Source organism: Ctenopharyngodon idella, chromosome 24 (genome assembly GCF_019924925.1).
Source record: "Ctenopharyngodon idella isolate HZGC_01 chromosome 24, HZGC01, whole genome shotgun sequence".
In the NCBI taxonomy this organism is placed as follows: domain Eukaryota; kingdom Metazoa; phylum Chordata; class Actinopteri; order Cypriniformes; family Xenocyprididae; genus Ctenopharyngodon; species Ctenopharyngodon idella.
Genome location: NC_067243.1, coordinates 20,115,353 through 20,139,929, shown reverse-complemented (window position 1 = coordinate 20,139,929; position 24,577 = coordinate 20,115,353). Strand labels below are relative to the sequence as shown.

General features: G+C 36.5%; 2 protein-coding genes across 4 annotated transcripts in view; both read right to left on the bottom strand.

The window, feature by feature from the left end:
• The window catches only part of tmem266 (transmembrane protein 266), an 88,770-nt gene extending 87,001 nt beyond the window's left edge, over positions 1 to 1,769 (bottom strand). Inside the window, exon 1 of one of the 2 annotated variants that reach the window (XM_051883985.1) lies at positions 773 to 1,769. The gene's annotated coding sequence lies outside the window, so the exon portion shown is untranslated. The remainder of the gene's footprint in view (positions 1 to 772) is intronic. The other variant, XM_051883983.1, reaches the window with a different exon arrangement.
• A 13,045-nt stretch (positions 1,770 to 14,814) lies between these two features.
• Positions 14,815 to 23,870, bottom strand: LOC127507212 (protein PFF0380w-like). 2 transcript variants are annotated; one of them, XM_051884179.1, is made up of 6 exons: positions 23,213 to 23,870; positions 19,850 to 19,969; positions 19,496 to 19,576; positions 19,222 to 19,296; positions 16,790 to 16,936; positions 14,815 to 16,695 (listed from the first exon to the last, which is right to left on the bottom strand). In XM_051884179.1, the coding sequence occupies exons 1-6, from the start codon at positions 23,241 to 23,243 to the stop codon at positions 16,583 to 16,585; spliced, it is 567 nt and encodes a 188-aa protein (XP_051740139.1). In that variant the 5' UTR covers positions 23,244 to 23,870; the 3' UTR covers positions 14,815 to 16,582. The 2 variants fall into 2 exon arrangements, with proteins under 2 accessions (XP_051740139.1, XP_051740140.1); XM_051884180.1 differs by having other exon boundaries at positions 14,815 to 16,692.
• Positions 23,871 to 24,577: the final 707 nt, after the last annotated feature.

The window sequence follows — 24,577 nt, the reverse complement described above, 5'->3', positions numbered from 1 at the left end:
CCTACGCAAAATACGGGACAAACTGCGTTCCGTAGGCCTATGTGTTTAATACGGAACGCTCCTTTGATGTCTTAAATACGGGATGATTCCATATTAAACGGAACGCACGCTACTCTTCAATATCTACTAGCTGAAGGGCAATTCAGGTTGTGTACCTGCAGTGCATGATGTAGGCTAACTCCTTCCAGATTAAAAACAACAAATATAACGAATTAATTATTGGTCAGTTGCCAGATTTGAATCATGCACGTCTCACATCAATGCTCATTTTGATTTGTTGTGTTGACCACGTGCCCAAAGACCTACAATGGACCTACAGAATCAAAGTTCGTACGCCACTATCAGTTCAGCATGACAAGTTTAGCAGTGAACTTGATCAGACGGAACATATTCAGGCAACATGAAAGCAAAACATGCAACATGGCGATGGAACCATTTCGTGTCATTTTGACGTGCTTCTCCAAGCTACAACCCAGATTTCCTTACTTGTCAGGAATGACCAAAAATCCCCCATAAACACAACATATTAATGCGCACTATAATAAAGGCTATTACATCTGAAAATGGAAGACATGTCTTGTATTTCCCAGGCCTAAAGAGGAGCTATTGGATGAAGTGAGGTCTTCTGATTATAGCGGTTCCTCAGCACCATGACAGCTGATTTAGTGATGCAATTACCAAAATAACAGCAAACACCTATTAAGCCAATAATTGGTAGAATGAAAGGAAGAATAAGCAGTGATGAAATGCTCGTCTCCAAGGGCTGACCTACCTCGATTTACATCGTTGAAACTTTAATCGTGTCTCCCTGGCCCTCGTGGTTATGATAACGTGTCCCTTGCCAATATTCAGAAGAGGCTTGATGCGTGAAGACAGTTTCGCAGTGGTCAAGCATCCGTTCTGCTGCTTCTTTCGCGAATAAAGCGGACGTTGAGCAAAGGCGAGCCGTAACACAAGCATCATCGCTCAGGGAGATGATATTAGGAGTCCAACCATCCAGAGAAAGGCATCGTATTCGCGACAGGAGGAGCGCATTGTGTATATTTTGTGTTGTGCTGAGGGCTTCCCCCTTCAATTCACGCCAGGGACTCCGTCTCCATCGTGCTGAAGCCGCGATTCGATTGAAGCATGAACGCCAGCATCGCTCCGTTATGTCGGAGGAGGAGGAGGAGGGGATTCATTACGTAGAGAAAACGCTTTTCTATTGGTTTTCTGTCCGAGGGATGGCAAATGTTCTTCGGGATAACCTCGCATCCATCAAAACACCTTACTGCCCGCTGAGGTGCGAGTATCTCGCTTGCATTTCCATGACAATGTCCTATATTCTCGATACGCGCGTGTCATTCCGTGAGAATTTCTATACTGCGTGCTGCTGCAAACACACATCAATCATGTAGAATAACGTCAACAGCTGTCATGAGTCATGACTGAGCATATGGAGATGGCAGGGGTGACATTGAGATGTGAGAAATGCGTTTCAAACATGACTATTGATCGGGGATTTGCGTGTGAGACAGTGAGAGAGATGGAGATCGAGTAAGAAAGAAACAAAACAAGGTTCTGCTGACTGCTCTTGTACAAAACTGCTTCAGACTTTCAGATAATACTACCAGACTATAATACTATCTTACTATAGTAATGCCATCATAATATCACTCTAAACAATAAAGGTTCTTTATTGGCACCATGAAGAACCTTATCCATGAAAGTTTCAAGGTTCTTTAGTGGAAATGTTCTTTAGAATTTTAAAATGTTCTTCACACCAAGAACATTTTTCACTGAAAGTTCTTTGGGGAACCAAACATGGTTCTTCTATGGCTTCACATGTGAAAACCCCTTTTGGAATCTTTATTTTTCTGTATTTATCATACTTTTTATAATGCGCATCATTCAACTACACTAGTGTCATCATACTAACATATTTCTGGTGTGATCAAACTACTTTAATAATATCATACCACTATACATACTGTCATTTTTCATATTCATATTGTGCTTCATGCTGAAAAATATAGCCAATAATTTACTTTAAGTAATAAGTCTCTTATGCTCACCAAGGCTGCATTTATTTGATCAAAATACAGTGAAACAGTATTATTGTGAAATATTTAAAATTAAAATAACTATTTTCTATTTTAATAGGCATTTTATTTATTATATTAGGCTATATTCTTAAACATTCCTGTGATGGCAAAGCTAAATTTTCAGCATCATTACTTCAGTCTTCAGTGTCACATGATCCTTCAGAAATTATTCTAATATGCTGATTTGCTGCTCAAGAAACATTTCTTATTATCAATGTTGAAAACAATTGTGCTGCTTAATATTTTTGTATAAACCATAATATTTTTTTTTCATGATTCTTTGATGAATAGAAAGTTCAAAAGAACAGCATTTATTTGAAATAGAAATCTTTTGTAACAATATAAATGTCTTTACTGTCAATTATCAATAACATTTTTGCTGAATAAAAATATTTCTTTCCTTTAAAAAAAAAAATCTTACCGGTCCCAAATTATTTAATAGGTATATACTGCAAATAAATGACAAATATTGTCATTTAGAGCATTTATTTGCAGAAAATAACATTGTCAAAATAACGAAAAAAGATGCCATGTTTTCAGACCTCGAATAATGCAAAAAAAAAAAAAAAAAAAAAAAAAAAGTTTATATTCCCTTTTAAACAACACAATACTAATGTTTTAACTTAGAAAGAGTTCTGAAATCAGTATTTGGTCGCCGCCGACATGTAGCGCCAATGCGCTTTGGGCAACCGAAGTTCGAGTCCCGGCTCGTGGTCCTTTCCCGATCCCGTCACCCTCTCTCTATCCCACTTCGCTTCCTGTCTAATCACTGTCCTATCATAATAAAGGCAAAAACGCCAAAAATAAATCTTTAAAAAAATAAAAAATAAAAAATAATCAGTATTTGGTGGAATAACCCTGATTTCCAATCACAGCTTTCATGCGTCTTGGCATGATTTCTATCAGTCTCTCACATTGCTGTTGGGCGACTTTATGCCACTCCTGGTGAAAAAAAATTCAAACAGCTTGTCTTTATTTAAAGGGTTAGTTCACCCAAAAATGAAATTTCTGTCATTAATTACTCACCCTCATATCGTTCCACATCCGTAAGATCTTCGTTCATCTTCGGAACACAAATTAAGATATTTTTGTGGAAATCCGAGAGGTTTCTGAACACATAGGCAGCAACGTCATTTCACCTTTCAAGGCCCAGAAACGTAGTAAAGACATTGTTAAAATAGTCCATGTGACTACAGTATTTCAACCTTAATGTTATGAAGCGATGAGAATACTTTTTGTGCACAAAAACAAAACTAAAATAATGTCATTCTCCTATGCTGTTGACGTAGTAAACACAGTGCAGAGCTTCCGTGTTCTTTGTCAGAACGCAGACTACATTATTGGACAGCTCCTGTGTCAGCATCACATGCATGCATCATGCTGCTCACATGAACAACGTCGTCCAATACTGAGTCTTGTTCTGACGTAAACACGGAAGCTCTGAACTGTTTACCACATCAACAGCATAGGAGACTGACAGGGAAGAGAAGAAATTGTTTAATAAAGTCATTATTTTGTTTGTTTTTGCGCACAAAAAGTATTCTCGTTGCTTCACATTAAGGTTGAACTACTGTAGTCACATGGACTATTTTAACAATGTCTTTACTACCTTTCTTGGGCTTGAAAGGTGAAATGACGTTGCTGCCAATGTGTGGTTCAGAAACTTCTCGGTATTTTTCAAAAATATCTTAATTTGTGTTCCGAAGATGAACAGAGGTCTTACGGGTTTGGAATGAGATGAGGGTATTGAGTAATTAATGACAGAAACTAACCCTTTAATGGCTTACATTCCAGCAGTTTTCATTGAGGTTCAGGTCTGGAGTGTGTCATGGCCATGACAGGATCTTGATCTGGTGGTCCTCCATCCACACCTTGATTGGCCTGGCTGTGTGGATTGGAGCATTGTCCTGCACAAAAAAATCCTTCGAGTTGGGGAACATTGTCAGAGCTAAAGGAAGCATGTTTTCTTCAAGGATAACCTTGTACATGGCTTGAGTCACGCATCCTTCACAAAGACAGATCTGCCTGATTCTGATCTTCAGCTTTGCCCAAAACCTGGTCCTCTAATGGTTAGACAGTGACCTGGAGTGGCCTACAACCCACATTCTCTCAATCACTGTGTAATCTGGTGGAGGACTGGTGATGATCTGGTGGTTCTTCAGTAATTCTAGAATTGGGCAGATCTGTCTTTGTGAAGGACGCATAACTCAAAACACGTGCTCTGACAATGTTCCCCAACTCGAAGGATGATGGTTTTCCGTGCAGGATGATGCTCCAATCCACACAGCCAGGCCAATCAAGGTGTGGACGGAGGACCACCAGATCAAGACCCAGTCATGGCCATCTTCTAACCTGAACCCCACTGAAAACCTCTGCAATGTAAGCCATTAAATGAAGCCAAGCTGCCTGAACCTTTTTTGCCAGGAGTAGCATAAAGTCGCCCAACAGCAATGTGACCGACTCATCGGGATTGTGCCAAGACGCATGAAAGCGGTGACTGAAAATCAGGGTTATTCCACCAAATATTGATTTCTGAACTCTTCCTAAGTTAAAATATTAGTATTGTGTTGTTTAAAAATGAATATCAAATTGTTTTCTTTGCATTACTTTAGGTCATCTTTTTTCATTATTTTGACCAGTTTTTCTGCACATAAATGCTCTAAATGACAATATTTTTATTTAAAATTTGGAAGAAATGTTGTCAGTAGTTTGCAGAATAAAGGCAAACTTCATGAATTATATTTTTTTTAACAATCATTTCATTGCACCACAAAAAATAAATAAATTATATATATATATATATATATATATTTCTGCAGATTTATTAAAAAAGAAAAACTGAAATATCACATGGTCCTAAGTATTCAGACCCTTTGCTCAGTATTTAGTAGAAGCACCCTTTTGATCTAATACAGCCATGAGTCTTTTTGGGAAAGATGCAACAAGTTTTTCACACCTGGATTTGGGGATCCTCTGCCATTCCTCCTTGCAGATCCTCTCCAGTTCTGTCAGGTTGGATGGTAAACATTGGTGGACAGCCATTTTTAGGTCTCTCCAGAGATGCTCAATTGGGTTTAAGTCAGGGCTCTGGCTGGGCCATTCAAGAACAGTCACGGAGTTGTTGTGAAGCCACTCCTTCGTTATTTTAGCTGTGTGCTTAGGGTCATTGTCTTGTTGGAAAGGAAAACCTTCGGCCCAGTCTGAGGTCCTGAGCACTCTGGAGAAGGTTTTCGTCCAGGATATCCCTGTACTTGGCCGCATTCATCTTTCCCTCGATTGCAACCAGCCGTCCTGTCCCTGCAGCTGAAAAACACCCCCACAGCATGATGCTGCCACCACCATGCTTCACTGTTGGGACTGTATTGGACAGGTGATGAGCAGTGCCTGGTTTTCTCCACACATACCGCTTAGAATTAAGGCCAAAAAGTTCTATCTTGGTCTCATCAGACCAGAGAATCTTATTTCTCACCATCTTGGAGTCCTCCATGCGGGCTTTCATGTGTCTTGCACTGAGGAGAGGCTTCCGTCAGGGCCACTCTGCCATAAAGCCCCGACTGGTGGAGGGCTGCAGTGATGGTTGACTTTCTACAACTTTCTCCCATCTCCCGACTGCATCTCTGGAGCTCAGCCACAGTGATCTTTGGGTTCTTCTTTACCTCTCTCACCAAGGCTCTTCTCCCCCGATAGCTCAGTTTGGCCGGACGGCCAGCTCTAGGAAGAGTTCTGGTCGTCCCAAACGTCTTCCATTTAAGGATTATGGAGGCCACAGTGCTCTTAGGAACCTTAAGTGCAGCAGAAATTTTTTTGTAACCTTGGCCAGATCTGTGCCTTGCCACAATTCTGTCTCTGAGCTCTTCAGGCAGTTCCTTTGACCTCATGATTCTCATTTGCTCTGACATGCACTGTGAGCTGTAAGGTCTTATATAGACAGGTGTGTGGCTTTCCTAATCAAGTCCAATCAGTATAATCAAACACAGCTGGACTCAAATGAAGGTGTAGAACCATCTCAAGGATGATCAGAAGAAATGGACAGCACCTGAGTTAAATATATGAGTGTCACAGCAAAGGGTCTGAATACTTAGGACCATGTGATATTTCAGTTTTTCTTTTTTAATAAATCTGCAGAAATGTCAACAATTCTGTGTTTTTCTGTCAATATGGGGTGCTGTGTGTACATTAATGAGGAAAAAATGAACTTAAATGATTTTAGCAAATGGCTGCAATATAACAAAGAGTGAAAAATTTAAGGGGGTCTGAATACTTTCCGTACCCACTGTGTATGTGTATATATATATATATATATATATATATATATATATATGTGTGTGTGTGTGTGTGTGTGTTTTTTTTTTTTTTTAACACATTTCTGTTCTTTTTCATTATTTAAAGTTGAGGTAATTTGGCCTTGTGGCATCTCAAAATTATGCCGTTCTAACGGTTTTCAGTGACACGGCATGACGTCTCCTTTTGTCCCTCGTGTGCCCTTTAAACGAGGAATGTAAACAAGCCAAGATTAAAGTCTGCAAAGTTCCCACGATTCCACGCATACCTGTGGCGCACAAAACTTCCCCATTAGAATACCTAGCATACCTGAGTCTGACACCAAACCCAGCCGGTCTACACAGAGAGAGAGAGAGAGAGAGAGAGAGAGAGAGAGAAGCAGTCTCACTGAGAGTATGGGACCACACCTGCTCTTAATGCACTTAAAATAACAGTAACACCCCACAGTTTCTATAAATACATATCTGAAGAAACCTCAAACATTACAATCCAAGACACTTCGTGACCCAATCTTAGATGCTTAAACCCTTTAAAAATCCAAAAAGATGGAATAAACATGGTGATGCAATCAGAGTGGCTATACTTTACAGAAAGTTTTAATGTCTTTTTGTCTTGGAAGTTTGTGATGCAACGGCAGGTAATTCCCTATAAATTAACTCTCATCATTACGTTCCACCAACGCACAAGGAGAATTGTTCCATTCACAAATGTGGACAAACAGCAATCTCAACATTTCTGCGCTCAAAGGGATCCGCCCACCGCGTTTATGTGACTCTGAACCGCACACTGACGTTTAGCTCAGAATATATTTGAGGAAGACAAGGTGACTCACCTGCACTGAATTTCACCTGGAAGGTAAGTTTACACTGACATTTCCCTGAAATACAGCGTGTCATTAGGATTTGAGAGTTTTCTAAAACTAAAGCCTTCTAAAATTGAATGAAGTCAAGCCAAAACTGGTAAACAGGTGAGTACTGAAACAGATATTTTTAAAAAATGATATTGTTCTGGGACACTTAATGGAGTTCTGAGTAATGTTTCATTTAAATATCAACTTTGTCTTAGGAGTTGTTATCTTAAAATTTATTGGGAGAAACTACAACAGACACAAATGAGACATACAGTATGAGTGCAGAGCTATTATTAAATCAATGTGGAATTTGATAAGAAATAGTCAAATTGAAATTTTTGACGTTTGATTCTAGATTTTGGTATCTTGGCAAATCTGAACACAGTTTGAGACTGCCAGGGGCCAGTTGCATAAACTTAGCCACTATGTTATTAGACTAGTATTGGGGAAAGACACTTTTAAAAGTACTGCATTACAATATTGCGTTACTCACTAAAAAAGTAACTAATTGCATTACTTAGTTACTTTTTATGGAAAATAATGTATTATGTTACTTTTGCGTTACTTTTTCTCACCTGGGCTGGGCTTTCTTTTTGTTTTTTAATAACAACTAAAAAAGTTCTATTTTTGTCAAATGTAAAGGTCCTTTCACATTAAAAGTGAATGAATAAGCCTCAGGCTGAAGGAAATGCATATTTACGCCTGTACAGTAAAGACGCAGCTCAAACAAACCATTGGTAAATAAAGTGAGATTAAATGCATAAAGTATATTTGTGTAATTTAATATATTTAATTATCACAGGTTTGGGTATAATGTAAATAAATGGATTTTTTTTTTTTGAAAAAGTAACTTAGATATTTTGTTGTAAATTGAAAAAGTAATGCATTACTTTACTAGTTACTTCAAAAAGTAATCTGATTACGTAACTCAAGTTACTTTTAGTGCGTTACCCTCAACACTGGTTAAGACTGTGTCTTAAGAACTAGTCTGACCAACTAGCAGTTAGACAAGAGGTAATCTTACTTTTCAGACTCAAATTAGACCAATCGACCTTCTTATGTAACTCACTTTAAAAAAGTTAGGACCAGTCTTGAAGAAAACGTTTAAGGTGAGTCTGGCCACAGTTGAGATCTCTTTCGAAACTTTAGAGGAGACATGTGACATTATTAGGATCTTTTGCTCAAGAAAGAAAGAAAGAAAGAATCTGAAAAGCAGGAGACTTGATTTGCTCTCCTTCTAATCTTACTGCTGTCTAGGAGAAACAATGTAGTTATTAAAGAAATCTTAAGTATTTATTTATAAATAAAATGTCTTTATATTACAGAGCCAATACAGTCAACTGGGTGCTAAAATAGAGATATTGTTATACTTAATATAATTATAGTATATATGAATATATCTTTAAAAATAAGCTATATATATATATATATATATATATATATATATATATACACACATATATATATACATATACATATAGATACACACATATATATATATATATATATATATATATACACACATACATACATACATATATATATATACATATACATACATACATACATACATATACATACATACATACATATATACATACATACATTATATATATATATATATATATATATATATATATTTTAATGGTTAATATAAAAATACTATTTAATATTCAATTTTTAATAATAATAAATATTATTATTAAATCGACCCAATCCGGATTAATGTTGACGGATAGGATGACCATCATCCCTTACATATAGCATTTATATTCTGTTTGAAAGTTGACATCTTTGAAAGCAACCAATATAATTAACAATAATGTGGATGCTGTAATAAGTGTAATGTAACCTGACCATAACATTTCCTTTTGTTCTCAGGTGATCATAAGTGACTGCTGTTAGTTAAAATTCTCATTCGAGAAGATCTATTCGGTATTTCTCATGATGGCAGGTAATTAATAACAATACACACATAAATTAAAGTAAATATTAAAGATAGTAATATAAAAATAATTTGATATAAAATACAATATCATGTGCACATCACACATGATTTTGTGTTTCCATAATGGGGAATCCCTGAAATGCAAATGCAAATAAAATGCAAAATAAAAAACAAACTGCTCTATGGGGAAAAATGAGCTTGATCAATAATGCATCCGTGTTTCCTTTGTATTTCCTCTTATTACAGAACATGGTGCCCCCTGCACTGGGTCAGAAGCCAACTTTTGCATGAATGGAGGAACATGCTTTAAAATACATTCTGTGTCCACACCCACCTGTGTGTAAGTGTCTTCACGAACAGAAAATCTATTGTTTTATTCTATCACTTATCATTTCGCATACCTTTTTAATGAAGTGTTTTGCTTGAAACCTTTCCCTGTCGTGTAGCTGCAGTGCGAACTATGAGGGCAGCAGATGTGAGCAGTATCAGCTGTTCAGTTTCGTACACAGCAGGGAAGAAAAGGGCATGATCGCCGCTGTGGTCATCATGGCCCTCCTCCTTATAGTGGTGCTTGGTGTGGTCATCTATTACATCTATAAGTGAGTCACGAGCGCTTTTGACACTGTAAGGTTTCGGATTCAATACAAATTTTATCAACATGATAAAAAACACGCAGGATAGATTACCACAGAAAACTATTTTTCGTCCCTCTAATGAATTTACAATGGAAGTCGTCAAGTCGAGATAATTTAAAGCAATATCACACGAGCAAGCCGCAGCTGTACTGTAAACACTGGAGTACTGGTATTCGGAAAACTAGTGCAATATTGCTTGCTTTTATACAGCACTTTTGTAAACAAGACCTTAATATTGAATAACTTACATTTTTGACACAATATTGTAACCGTTTTTGCTCCGCCAACGAAAGTTGTTCCAAACAGCAGAACCGTTTGATTCGTTGGTTGAACGAATCGGTTGAGTGAACGATTCAGCACGTGACACTTAATATGGAAGTGGGGGTGCCAATTTGTACTTTAACAAATATTTTGTTTCAAAAGTATAGCCACAATATGCATGTTAACAGCAGTGTTTGGGGGAAAAAGATAACATTTTAGTGTGGAAAAAAACCCAACAACAACAAACAAAATTCGCAAAGATGATGTAGCTACTCATCGTAACCTCGAAAACGAAAAGCAAGACGAAATTATTTTTTGTGGTAATCAAATTTGTTTTAAATGCTGTCGAATGTGCCAACTTGTAGCTATTATTATCATGGTATTCTTGTTTCCATCACGGAATAAAAAAATAACTACTTTTTTCCTCAGAATTGCAATTCGGACTTTTTTCCCTCTCAGAATTGTAATATGTAAACTCACAATTTCAAGTTATAAAGTCCGAATTGAGAGCTATAAACTCGCACTTCTGAGGGGAAAAGGTCCGAACTGTGAGATAAAAAGGTACAATTACCTTTTTTTTTATCTTTCTTATTTCGTGGCGCAAACAAGCTTCCATGTGATAGGCAAGAGCTAATTTTAACCCCCAAAAACCTGCAAGAAGTAACAGTTCTCTTTACTATCCACTTATTCCCAGAATAGGGAGAAGAACCCAGAGCCAACCAAAAGCTGAGAGGTACGACAGAGTCCAATCAAACACGACGTCTTCTCAAACGGTGTGAACTCGACATTGGATTTGATGTTGCGGACCTTGTAACATCGCCCCCTTGTGGAAGTCTTGAACTCAATGTGAAAATGTGTCAAATTGCACACAAAATATCTTTCTTAATGTTTATACATTTTGTAAATAGTTCTGTCAGTTAAAACATCTTTATTTAAATACGTAACAAAAGGATGCAAATTCTAGAAACAAACTGCATGTCAGCTGCTCAATGGAAAGCAATACATTTCAAAAGCAGCATCCTTAAGTGTAGATTTTTCATTTTAATTAGATATAGAGGACTTAATATTATTTAATATACTGGTCACATGTGCCCTGTACATATACCATTTTTACAATGTGCTGTTATTGTGTTGGCTGAAACTTTGATAATTTTGTCTCTTAAAGGGATGGTTCACCCAAAAAATGAAAATTCTGTCATCATTTACTCACCCTCATGTTGTTCCAAATCTGTATGAATTTCTTTCTTCTGCTACACAAAAGAAGATATTTAGAAGAATATGGGTAACCAAACAGTTGATGGGCCCCATTGACTTCCACAATACTAAAAATAACTTGAGGGTGAGTAAGTGATGACAGAATTTTCATTTTTGAATCAACTATCCCTTTAAATTCTACTGGATTAAACTGGAATTCCTTCATACTGTTGAAATGTATTTACTTTAAATGTAAATAACAAGGAGCCCAATCATTAATGTACACCACTGGACAGGGCATAGAATAATTTTATCAAATGTAATGGAAGCATATTCAAAGAAAATGTTTCCAAAACCTTTTGAAAAAACAACAGTTTTCATATCATATAAGCATGCTACTCATATATTTCTGCAGTATGTACACTGTGCACAGTATGCAAGTTTTCTGTATGAAAGTTCTACTGTATGTGCCTAAATGTACGATGTACAACAGTGCAATGGGCATGTATCCCACAATGCAATTTGATTCCAGTGAAATGTACTGATGAATGAACTAGATGGATAAAAATTAACTGCAATTTTTCCAGCACTTTCTTGTCTCACTAATAAATCTGACTGTTAAATGTTAACACACTTTTCTATAAACTTCAATTCAAAATAAAAAAAATATTTCAAATCACGAGTGAGCTGTTCAAGTTGTCTTAGTCATGTCAATTGTTTTCTATGAAACAAAAGTTAAATGTGTCCAGAATAGTTACAGGTGGGGTAAAATGCCCGCATAGATGTCACAACAATTTGCTTTATACATTTACAGCAAAATCTACTACTACTATTACCACCACAACTAAAATAAATCAGTAATGAAGTCTTAACCATAATTATGAATTACAAAATTATAATAGACTATTTGAAAAGTATTGTTAGCTGATGCTAGCTAACTAGCTAGCTGATGCTAACTTGAGGTAATTTTCTAAATATAAAGTCCAAATATTTTTATTCAACCACCTAGTTAGATTACATTTGATGTAAAAACAAAGGATTTGATGTTCAGAACAGAGTAACTACAGTAATTATGATATACTTTTAATATGATATACTTTAATTATGAGATTACTTCTACATCACTCTTGTCAACGTAGTCCATAGCAACAACAAAAACATATCTTGACTCCATCTAATGGTTATTTCGGGAAAAACAGTTGGGGTGCATTTTCCACCAACTGTACCCTAACTTGTAAAGATTATTGCACATTAAAAAAAAATAAAACAAAACAAAACATATTTAACACTGCTCCTTGTATATTGATGATAGGCCACTCTGAACTATTACGAATGGCCTGCAGAGGGAAGCAGATGAATGTGTTTACATAGGCCTATATTTTCATTGTCATTAAAAACTATAAACGTTAATGTTTTCACGTTTCTGAGAAAACTTTCGTTTTTATGCTGAACACGATAGTAAAGAGCAACAGAAGCTGGCATTTCAACATTTACAACATTTTTGTATTACAAGCTGAACACTCAACCAGTTTTCTTCAATCTCAGCACACTCAAGCTCAGCTCTCATACGGAAAAGCGTATTGAACCAGGCGCGCCGTTGGTACGGGGGACAGTGGAGTCAGGACCCCCGCAGTTTTAAAAAGACAGAAATTGACCCCCGCACTTTTGATAAGGGCTGCTTAAATCAGTATCAAACTAAAACAGTAGGCCTATTAAAAAAAAAAAGCTACAAAGTAGGATATTTTCTTTCAAATGAGACCATTCTCACGTTTCTGTGAGCTTTCGTTCGTAAATAATCAACTGTTTTGTCGCAGATGTGCAGAACAAGGAAATGCGCTCTCGAAGAAACACGCAGTCTCCACCAAACCATCGGTCAAAGCGTGCTAACATTTTCTGAGGACATGTCGATGATATGTAAATCATGCCCGAAAGTTAGCGTTCGTGGGAACATGTCAATCAAGCCAACCGTCCATTCAGAAACCGATAAATTTGATACAGGCTGATCTCTCACATTCAGTTCCGGTTGACGCGCGAGCTGGCTTGACTTAAGTATTTGTGAGTTTTCGTGAGGATTTATAGTTTATGTACTGTTTTGATTTCGATAATATCACATCTAGCAACGGAAAAGCATTGATGGCATCGATAAAAGAAATCTTTGAAAGCGAAACTAAAGTGATTATTGCCTCGGCCAGCGACGCAATGGGGAGGACGCACCAGAGGAGAGGACTCTGCGTTTGGTATGTATAAACTGTATTACTGCATTTACAATGCTTATACTCATTTTTGATTGAATTAATATTATTTTAAAATGTGAAAGAACAGCAACCAATATGATTAACTATTATTTGACCAAAAAAAATGTCAAAACTATATGTTTGGTATATGGCAAGGCTACTTGCACACTGCACAGTCTGCAAGTATGCAAACTTGAATAGAATTGCCATTTCAGTAAATCTACATTTTGATATTGTGAAATGGGTATTATTACAGTACAAAAACTGTGGGTATAAACAGTAATTTCTTTGTTTCAGTTTCTGTTGAAGATTAGTGAGCAGCTGGCTTCATCTCCAGGAGGCAGACGGGTGACATTTTTGCAATTAAATACACAGATCATGTGGGATTTAGAAGAAGAATTCCTGATGAAACTCAGAGAGCAAACTCTTGTGCTGTCAATCAAACTATAGGTGTTATAGAATGATACAGTTTAACACACAGCACCAGAGCACTGTATCTCCACTGACACAGTTTCACTCTCCTGCTCTTTTCAGATTTACTGGAGATACATGAAATTTAAAGAGCATACATAATAGTGAACAAAAGAGCCAGAACCGTCAATTACTTTATTGAGAAATAAATCTGTAAAATGGAAAAATCTATAAAAAGCCATTTTTAAAGCAAGCAAAATAAGGCATGTCAAAATGAAAAGACAGTTTCTAAACAGTACAATGAGTTTACATGCAGTTTAATACTGAAAAATAAATACAGAACAGAAAACTTGGATCTTATTGTAAAATTTAAAACCATAATTATTTTTAAAACAAATAGTATCTCTTAAAAATGTGATTTAGTAAAATTAATGTCACATAATTATAATTTTATACATGCTCATAGTATTAGGCCCAAATGAAATATGCTTCCTTTTTTGACCTTCGAATGCAGCCTATGAAGGATGCAGCCTCTGAATTGGGACACAGCTATAGTGTATTAAAGGGATAATTCACTCAAAAATGAAAATTCTGTCATCATTTACTCACCCTCAAGTTGTTCCAAACCTGTATGAATTTCTTTCTTCAGCTGAACACAAAAGAAGATATTTTGAAGAATATGGGTAACCAAACAGTTGATGGGACCTCATTGACTTCCATTGACTTTTTTTTTTTTCGTACTATAGAAGTCAATGAGGCCCATCAGCTGTTTGGTTACCCATATTCGTCGAAATATCTTTTGTGTTCAGCTGAATAAAGAAATTCATACAGATTCGGAACAACTTGAGGGTGAGTAAATTATGACAGAAGTTTCGTTTTTGGGTGAACTATCCCTTGAAGTGAACATTTTTTTTTATACAAAAACTTTTAAAAGATTTTATAAAACTAAATGAACAGGATAGCCTATATCAAATTTTAATTTCAAAGACTTCTGCAGAAATCTCATGTGGACCTGCTCATGAGCTTCAACACATTAAAAACAAATGAAAAAGAATGTAAAAGACTTAAAACAGATCAAAACAACTACAAAACACATCAAAACCTAAAGAATTTCATCAAGTTTGGCTGTCTTGTTGACACAAAAAATAGCTATTTTTATCAAGTCATACTCTGTTGTGAAGATAGTGATTTTGTTATTCCAAAACAGTGTTCTTTCTCTTATAAATCTTGAGAGTTAACATCATTACACAGCATTCGTATTTAGGACTGTATTATCTTCCCACTGTTCTACTGATATGAAATACACTAAGAAAGTTATCTCTTAAAAAGTGCCCCTATTATGCCTTCCTAATAATGTTTTGGGAGTCTCCTACAACAGGTTTACATGCATGCAAGGTCAAAAAACACTTTCGTTTTCTCATTATATACATTAAATTTCACCTGAGTTTTCAATCTTTTGTAAACGACTCGTTTAAAGCAGTTCAAAGAATCATTCTCTCTAAACCCCTCCTTTCCGTGAGCCTACACTGCTCTGATTGGTCAGATGGCCCAATCCTTTGTGATTAGTCTACTGCACGCACCGCTCGCCCATTGCTATAATTGAATGACAGCTATCAGTTTGCAAGACATTTTGTATACTACGTATGGACAGAAAAGATAGCATCGATTTTACCGTATCAATTCGAGCTTGAACGTCTGAAGTAGTCGATCAACCAGAAACTGATTTGCAGTTACAACTGGAGTAGGACGTTTCTATATGGTAGGCGTCACCTTAGTTTGCGTTATATATAAGACGTTATAGCGTTATATAAGACGTTATATAAACGTATAAGCTGAAAACCTCTAACAGAAGATAAACATTTAGGTCAGATGTGTACAGACTTTTTCGTCATAGCTATTAACAAAGAAAAATGGCTATATCATTGTTTGACATTACAAGGTGTGTTTACTGTTTACAGAGAGAATACTAGTTAGCGTGGACTAGCATCTTAACATCCTATTACAATACAGATAGAGCTCCACTCTATTGTAATAATAAAAACGCAGAGGAAAAAAAAAACAGTTTGTTTTGTATGTTGTAAACTCCCACGTTAGCCGAGCACAAACACGAATAGCTGATAATGCATTACAAAGTCGTGCTCCAAGTAATAAGAAAGACAAGCCTGAATTAATCAACACATTTTTAGACAATATTGGACCCACATCTGAATAGCAGAACTACAGAAACGTGAGTTAGCCGGTTAGCAGGAGACATACAGACCAGGGTGTACGTTACACAACATAACAAACAAAACTACGAATTTTGAACGATCGCTAGAAAATATAAACATCAATTATTAATCATACTTACAGGTTGAGATTCGCTGTGGTATTGTTGAAAAAATTAATTTCCCCTGGCGTCTGCGCGCGCAATAAGTGGGCAGGCAATATGCTAATGTTTCGTTGTGACGTCACAACGAAATGGCTTGGGATTCATTTTACAAACGACTTTAGTTTAATTGACTCAGAGTCGACTTTTAGTTTTGAGAGACAATAACTTTATATATGGTGCACTTTCAGATTTAAAACTTTGCAGGATGTTTTCATTCACGTAGAGCTATGTTACACACTACATGAATTTTCAAAAATCCATAATAGGGGCACTTTAATATTATTATCTTAAAAGTAAAATTTGAGGTAACACTTTAGTATTTTAATGCATTTTTCCCTGCATTTTCATTGGCTGCAGCCTCGACAGGCATAACATCATCATATTCCTCCTGATTCTCTGTCTCCACTTCATAGGTGTCCTGATCTGCTGAGAACATGAAGGAAAAAGGTCACCACCATTTCCACAAGGGTACAAAATTAATGCAAACACACACTGCGAGGTGTGCATTTTAGTGCTGTACCAAGAATGTTGTCGGGTCTCTTGGGATGGAGTGGGAGGTCGTCATCAATGTGGGTTTGGTGAGGAGAGATGTCACCGTTTTGTCCCTCAATGTCATCATATTCGTTACCAGAAGAGCCTTGACTTCTATCATCTGCATCCTCGTCTCCTGTTGGAGAAACCACCAAATATGATTTATTCTTACACAAACAAATATATATTTATTTTGTGAAGATAATTATGATTTCATTATCCCAAATCAGTTTAACAAATGTGTCCATTTTCTTATAAAATGTGAGAGTAAGGATCATTAAACAGCATTGTATATACAGGATACTGTATGATTGCCAAATATGCGAACACTATATATACAGTTGTGGTCAAAGTTATTGGCACCCTTGGTAAATATGATCAAAGATGACTATAAAAATAAATCTGCATTGTTTATGCTTTTGATCTTTAATTCATGAAATTAGCAAAAATCTAACCTTTCATTGAAGGAAAAGAATTGAAAGTGGGGGGAAAATCACATTATGAAATAAATGTTTTTCTCCAAAACACGTTGACCACAATTATTGGCACCCCTAGAATTTTTTTATGAGTAAAATATCTCTGAAGTATATTCCCATTCATATTTACATTTTTTTTTAGCACACCAGGGTGATCATGAACATGAAATTGTCCAGCCATGACTTCCTGTTCCACAGGAGTAAAAACATGAGGAAACAGAAAGGCCAAATTCCCTTAATCATTCATCACAATGAGCAAAACCAAAGAATATAGTTCTGATGTGCAGCAAAAGATTGTTGAGCTTCACAAAATAGAAAGTGGCTGTAAGAAAATAGCTAAAGCATTGAAAATCCCCATTTCCACTATCAGGGCAATAATTAAGAAGTTCCAATCAACTAAAGATGTTACAAATCTGCCTGGAAGAGGACGTGTGTCTAAATCGTCCTAATGTGCGGTGAGGAGGAGAGTTTGAGTGACCAAAGACTCTCCAAGAATCACAGCTGGAGAATTGCAGAGATTAGTTGAGTCTTGAGTCTCAGAAAGCCTAAAAAATAAAAAATGATCAAACAGCACCTGCGTCCCCACAAGTTGTTCAGGAGGGTTTTTTAAGAAAAATCCTCTGTGCTCATCTAGAAACAATCTCCAGCATATTCAGTTGTCAAACAAGACTGGAACTTCAAACAGGTACCAGGCTTCTATGGTCAGATGAAACTAAAAAAAGAGCTGTTTGGCAGCAAACCCACCAGATGGGTTTGGTGCACACATGGATAAAAAGTACCCCATGCCCACGGTTAAATATACTGCTGGATCTTTAATGTTGTGGGCCTGTTTTTCTGCTGGAGGTCCTGGACATCTTGTTCAGATACATGGCATCATGGATTCTATCAAATACCAACAGATAAAAAATCAAAACCTGACCGCTTCTGCTAGAAATCCAATAATGGGCCGTGGTTGGATCTTCCATCAGGACATTGATCCAAAACAAACATCAAAATCAACGCAGAAATGTGTCACTGAGCACAAAATGAAGCTTCTGCCATGGTCGTCCCAGTCCCCTGACCTGAACCCTACAGAAAATGAGTGGGGTGAACTGAAGAGAAGAAGCAACAACATGGAGCTGGGAATCTGAAGGATCTGTAGAGATTCTGTATGGAGGAATGGTCTCTGATCTCTTGTCAGGTGTTCGCCAAACTCATCAGGCATTATAGAAGACGACTCAGAGCTGTTATCTTGGCAAAAGGAGGTTGCAAAAAGTACTGAATAAAAGGGTGCCAATAATTGTGGCCAACGTGTTTTGGAGAAAAACATTTATTTCATAATGTGATTTTCCCCCCACTTTCAATTCTTTTCCTTCAATGAAAGGTTAGATTTTTGCTAATTTTATGAATTAAAGATCAAAAGGATAAACAATGCAGATTTATTTTTATAGTCATCTTTGATCATATTTACCAAGGGTGCCAATAATTATGACCACCACTGTATATATATATATATATATATATATATACACACACACACATACATACATATATACAGTGTATATATATATATATATATATATATATAACATATTTAGATAAATATATTAATATATTATATATTAATTTTTATATTTTATATTTTCATAGAGTCAGAAAATGTCCTTTAAAATTCAGTCAGTTTCATATTGATTCATTTTAATTTATTTGGCCTAAAATGGGATGTTATTTTAGTTGACCAAGTTAGTTTATTAAACATTTAAAAAAATCTGGAAAACCAATGTAAATAAAATCATTTATTTATCATATTTTTTTTAAATCTTGTCTTCATTATTGTTTGACAAAATGACAAAAGTCATGATGAAAAGTCAGTAATTTTTTTTTGTTATTTTACAGTGTTACAGAACAATTGGATAGAGAAATGGATGTGTAGGCAGATAGACAGACAAATATTTTAAAATCTTACCTATTTTGTTCTTGTCAGAATCCACATCCTCATAATCATCATATTCTAATAATGATGCATTTCCTTGAGTCAAATCTGAAACAGATTTGGCTAGCAGTAATAAATTTGCTTTAAATATACACATGTACACACACACACACACACACACACTGTATATAGCTACATTTGCATCAGATACAAATGTTTTGCATTAGCTTTTTTTTTTTTTTTACAAAAACATTAGCTTATTTCTCTATATTCATATCTTTCAAAATTGAATAATAAAATGATATACCTCTGTCCTCTTTCTCCATGTTATTCATTTCATTCCTATCACTGTTGATGTCTTTTCCATTTTTATTTCTGTAATGTCTTACTGCAAAGAGAGAAACAGGTAAAAAATTGTGCTTTTGGAGGTTGATAAATGGATACAGTTAATATTTTGTCATATGTTAAAGTTATATCATTTTAGATTGTTTTGAGTGTTGTGCATCTGTTGGCTATTTTTCAATCTGTAGTGAGACAAAGACAGGAAACACTGCCACCAACAGGTTAAAAATATGAAGGCACTTCAAACATCACTGTAACTTCAGCATGTAAAAATAATATTTGACTGCAGATCTTTTTGCATGGTGCAAGCGATACTCACAGGCTAAAAGAAGGCGTTTCCTATTCATCCACATGAAAACCATAATCAGCCCCAGCACGGCCAGAGATAGACCCACTATCAGACCAGAATTCACTTCAGATTTAACTTCTTCAATATAACCTGCAGTTTTAATGATAGTTTCACAGGTCAGATTATTTATTAACCTTTAATCAACTTCATGCAAGAAAGCAAGCAGTGGCAAAACAAATACTAAAAAGTTTTTTGTTTGTTTGTTTTTACCTTCACATTTGATTTCAGCAGGTGTGCAGGTTTCTTTCTTTAAATGCTTCACACACTGAAAAATGCTGAGGGGCTTCACTGGACAATTTATGGTCACCATTTCTTTGGCTATTTTGCTTTCATCCACAAGTTTTTCAACATTCGTGCAATTAAGCTCTGTACAAACCTTTTTAGTTTCATCTTTATTTAGATCTCCACAGACATATTCTCATTGATCTCTATACTTAACCGCAAGCTTTCTGCCACATTTCTTAGTGGAGCCGAACTTAATACTATCTGCAATAAAAATGTAAGTTCTGTCAGTGGAAGTAACTGGAAGTATGTTCCATACATTTGACTAATCTTTTTAAAAATGTTTAAAAACTTGTATATATCTGTTAAAAGTGAATTACACAACACAAAAACACAAGGTGCTGGTCATATAATTAGAATATCATCAAAAGTTGATTTATTTCACTAATTCCATTCAAAAAGTGAAACTTGTATATTATATTCATTCATTACTCACAGACTGATATATTTCAAATGTTTATTTCTTTTAATTTTGATGTTTATAACTGACAACTAAGGAAAATCCCAAATTCAGTATCTCAGAAAATTAGAATATTACTTAAGACCAATACAAAGAAAGGATTTTTAGAAATCTTGGCCAACTGAAAAGTCTGAACATGAAAAGTATGAGCATGTACAGCACTCAATACTTAGTTGGGGCTCCTTTTGCCTGAATTACTGCAGCAATGCGGCGTGGCATGGAGTCGATCAGTCTGTGGCACTGCTCAGGTGTTATAAGAGCCCAGGTTGCTCTGATAGTGGCCTTCAGCTTTTCTGCATTGTTGGGTCTGGCATATCACATCTTCCTCTTCACAATACCCCATAGATTTTCTATGGGGTTAAGGTCAGGCGAGTTTGCTGGCCAATTAAGAACAGGGATACCATGGTCCTTAAACCAGGTACTGGTAGCTTTGGCACTGTGTGCAGGTGCCAAGTCCTGTTGGAAAATGAAACCTGCATCTCCATAAAGTTGGTCAGCAGCAGGAAGCATGAAGTACTCTAAAACTTCCTGGTATACGGCTGCGTTGACCTTGGACCTCAGAAAACACAGTGGACCAACAGCAGCAGATGACATGGCAGATGACATTTAGCCCAGGCGAGACGCTTCCGACGCTGTCTGTTGTTCAAGAGTGGCTTGACACAAGGAATGCGACAGCTGAAACCTGTCTTGCATACGTCTGTGCGTAGTGGTTCTTGAAGCACTGACTCCAGCTGCAGTCCACTCTTTGTGAATCTCCCCCACATTTTTGAATGGGTTTTGTTTCACAGTCCTCTCCAGGGTGCGGTTATCCCTATTGCTTGTACACTTTTTTCTACCACATCTTTTCCTTCCCTTCGCCTCTCTATTAATGTGCTTGGACACAGAGCTCTGTGAACAGCCAGCCTCTTTTGCAATGACCTTTCGTGTCTTGCCCTCCTTGTGCAAGGTGTCAATGGTCGTCTTTTGGACAACTGTCAAGTCAGCAGTCTTCCCCATGATTGTGTAGCCTACAGAACTAGACTGAGAGACCATTTAAAGGCCTTTGCAGGTGGTTTGAGTTAATTAGCTGATTAGAGTGTGGCACCAGGTGTCTTCAATATTGAACCTTTTCACAATATTCAAATTTTCTGAGATACTGAATTTGGGATTTTCCTTAGTTGTCAGTTATAATCATCAAAATGAAAAGAAATAAACATTTGAAATATATCAGTCTGTGTGTAATGAATGAATATAATATACAAGTTTCACTTTTTGAATGGAATTAGTGAAATAAATCAACTTTTTGATGATATTCTAATTATATGACCAGCACCTGTAGATAAGCAAACAGAAATTGACCAACAGCCACAAAACTCCAATTTTTCACAAAACTCAAATGATTTCATGGGATGTTTAAAGGTACACTATGTAACTTATGACCCTCTAGCGGTTAAAGGCACAATATGTAAGGTTTTTGGATTAAAATATCCAAAACCTACTAGAACAATGTTATATATTTTGTTGACTTGTATACTTACATTATCCCAAATGTTTCCAGGATTGTTTAAATCCAGAGAAATAAGCAATTTTAACCAGGACACAGACCGTGTCCGTGCGTCACTGATCAATGACGTCATACCCACATTACCCTCGATTTCCGATTTTACTTTGTAGAAACCAAGGAAACACCAAAGACGCTTTAATATATTATGTTTTATTAGACAGATGAGCAATTGTTTGGATACATTCATCAACAGAAAACTAATTACTGTTATATAGCCCACAGCAAGTCTTATTGTTTAAATCTTGTTTTCTTGATTTACCGTGAGTACCATGTTTTACCATGACTAATATTGATCTAGCTTACTGCAGTGTGCAACAAGTGTCTCATAGCAGCTGCCGAGCAAACGCAGAGTAGCATTATAACAACTTTAAACAAATGTATCTAATTTGATAAAACAGCGCTGCGTTACCCCACATACTCATGAACGGAAGAAGCGGAAGCGGTCGTCTGCGACATAATAAAAGCTCCACTGCTCTCCAGCCGTGTGTCGCGCTCTTGTCTCATTAGCGATCGCTCCAGCTTTCAGCCACACCCTGCTTCATACTACAGTAATGTTAATAAATCTTTAATACATTAGCTCATCCATGAATATGATTTCTGCCTGAGTCCCATTGGATTATTTTCCACCGGCTGTAGACGTGAAGACAAAACCTCGCTCAATTTTGCGCTCAATCTCGGCGCCATCAAGCTACACCTTTGTTTTGAATAAGTGAGCTCTAGCGGCAAAAATTCCATATTGTGCCTTTAAAAACAAAACTGCATGCATTTTGCGGAAGAACATTGCTTTGGTTGTGCTTCGGCTCTGCGTGACTGAGCGGATGAATATGGTTATCCTACTGTTCATAAAACATTCACTACTAGGCTTAAGAGATATAACCGGTTTAGATGGAAAGCTGAGATCTGTAGCAACAGTCATTAACAGACACAGTAATTCCTTGAAAATAAACTACAACAAACCATAATGAAATGACCCTTCACAATAGATAACGCTTTACAATGAATTCTGTACAAATGGCAATTCATCTGTTCAATAAAATACCTTACTCACCAGTTGAGTAATAAATACGCCATCTCCGCATCGCTTTAACAACATTTCAAATCCCTCAGTTCTCGCCATCTCCGAAAAGCCAAGACAATGTTGATTCTTGTTTATTATTAGCTCTGTTGCGTTCTCTTTTTGCCAGCAGACTCTCTGTTTGGCATTTGTTTAAAACTGGTGATATCCTGGAAGTTTGAGATTTAGCGTGCTTAACCTTTCTCACTCATTGGGACAACTAACCTATACCACTCCCACAGGACCGCATTAATACACAGGCTTACCTGGGCTTAAAGGGATAGTTCACCAAAAATGATCCCATGATTTACTCACCCTCAAGCCATCCTAGGTGTATATGACTATCTTCTTTCAGAACACAATCAGAGATATCTCCGACTGTAAAAATATCCTGGCTCTACCAAGCTTTATAATGGTAGTGAACAGGGGGGCCTGTTTTGAAGCCCCCCAAAAAATGAATCCATCCATCATAAAAATAATCCATACGGCTCCAGGGATTTAATAAAGGCCTTCTGAAGCAAAGCAATGGGTTTTTGTAAGAAAAATATCCATATTTAAAACTCTATTAACTATAATAACTATCTTCAGGCAGACGGCCGTACGCATCAATTTGTGGCGAAAGAGTAACCTCTGACCCGACGCATGAACCAAATGGAAGCTCAGAGGGTAGAGCAAAACAAAACACCAGTCACAAATTAAAAGTCTAAAATGAAAAATTTTAAAGAGAAATGTCGGAGGATTTCGATATAAGAGAAGAGGAGCTTCAGTTTGTTGCACAGCCATTTGTTTAAACCGCGAGAGGTGTCTAAGCTTAAGAGTAATTGCGACTTTTTATCTCAGAATTCTGACTTTTTATCTCGCAATTTGTAACGGTCACTTAGAGCATTTACGATAATTTGTGGTAGATTGTGAACTGCGCATGTGCATTGAGTGTGTGCGTCTGTAAGAGAACGTGAACAGTGAGCAGGAGAAGAGATAACCGCTCTATCGACTTTGTACTCTTTTCCCTTTTATTTTCCTTTTTCTATTTGTGACCTAAGTTGAATGTTTATTTGGATCCTTTTCTCTCACTCTTCACAAAATACACGCCAGCTCTCGCCTCACGTGCATCATTTCCTCGAGCTCTACACATTTGTTTTTCTGGGCAACAACATTTCAACTCTGCGTTACAAATTGTGAGTTACAAAGTCACATTTCTGAGATATAAACTCGCAATTGCGAGAAAAAAAGTCAGAATTGCGAGAAAAAAAGTCAGAATTCTGACTTTATATCACGCAATTGCGACTTTATATCTCGCAATTCTGACTTTATATCACGCAATTGTGAGATGTAAACTCACAATTGCGAGATAAAAAGTCA

Coding starts and splice junctions, on each gene's coding strand:
- LOC127507212 (XM_051884179.1), bottom strand. CDS start 23,243: ATGCGGAGATGGCGTATTTATTACTCAACTG. Junction 19,297..19,495: donor CATGGAGAAAGAGGACAGAG/GTATATCATTTT, acceptor AATCTGTTTCAG/ATTTGACTCAAGGAAATGCA. Junction 16,696..16,789: donor GAGACCCGACAACATTCTTG/GTACAGCACTAA, acceptor TCATGTTCTCAG/CAGATCAGGACACCTATGAA.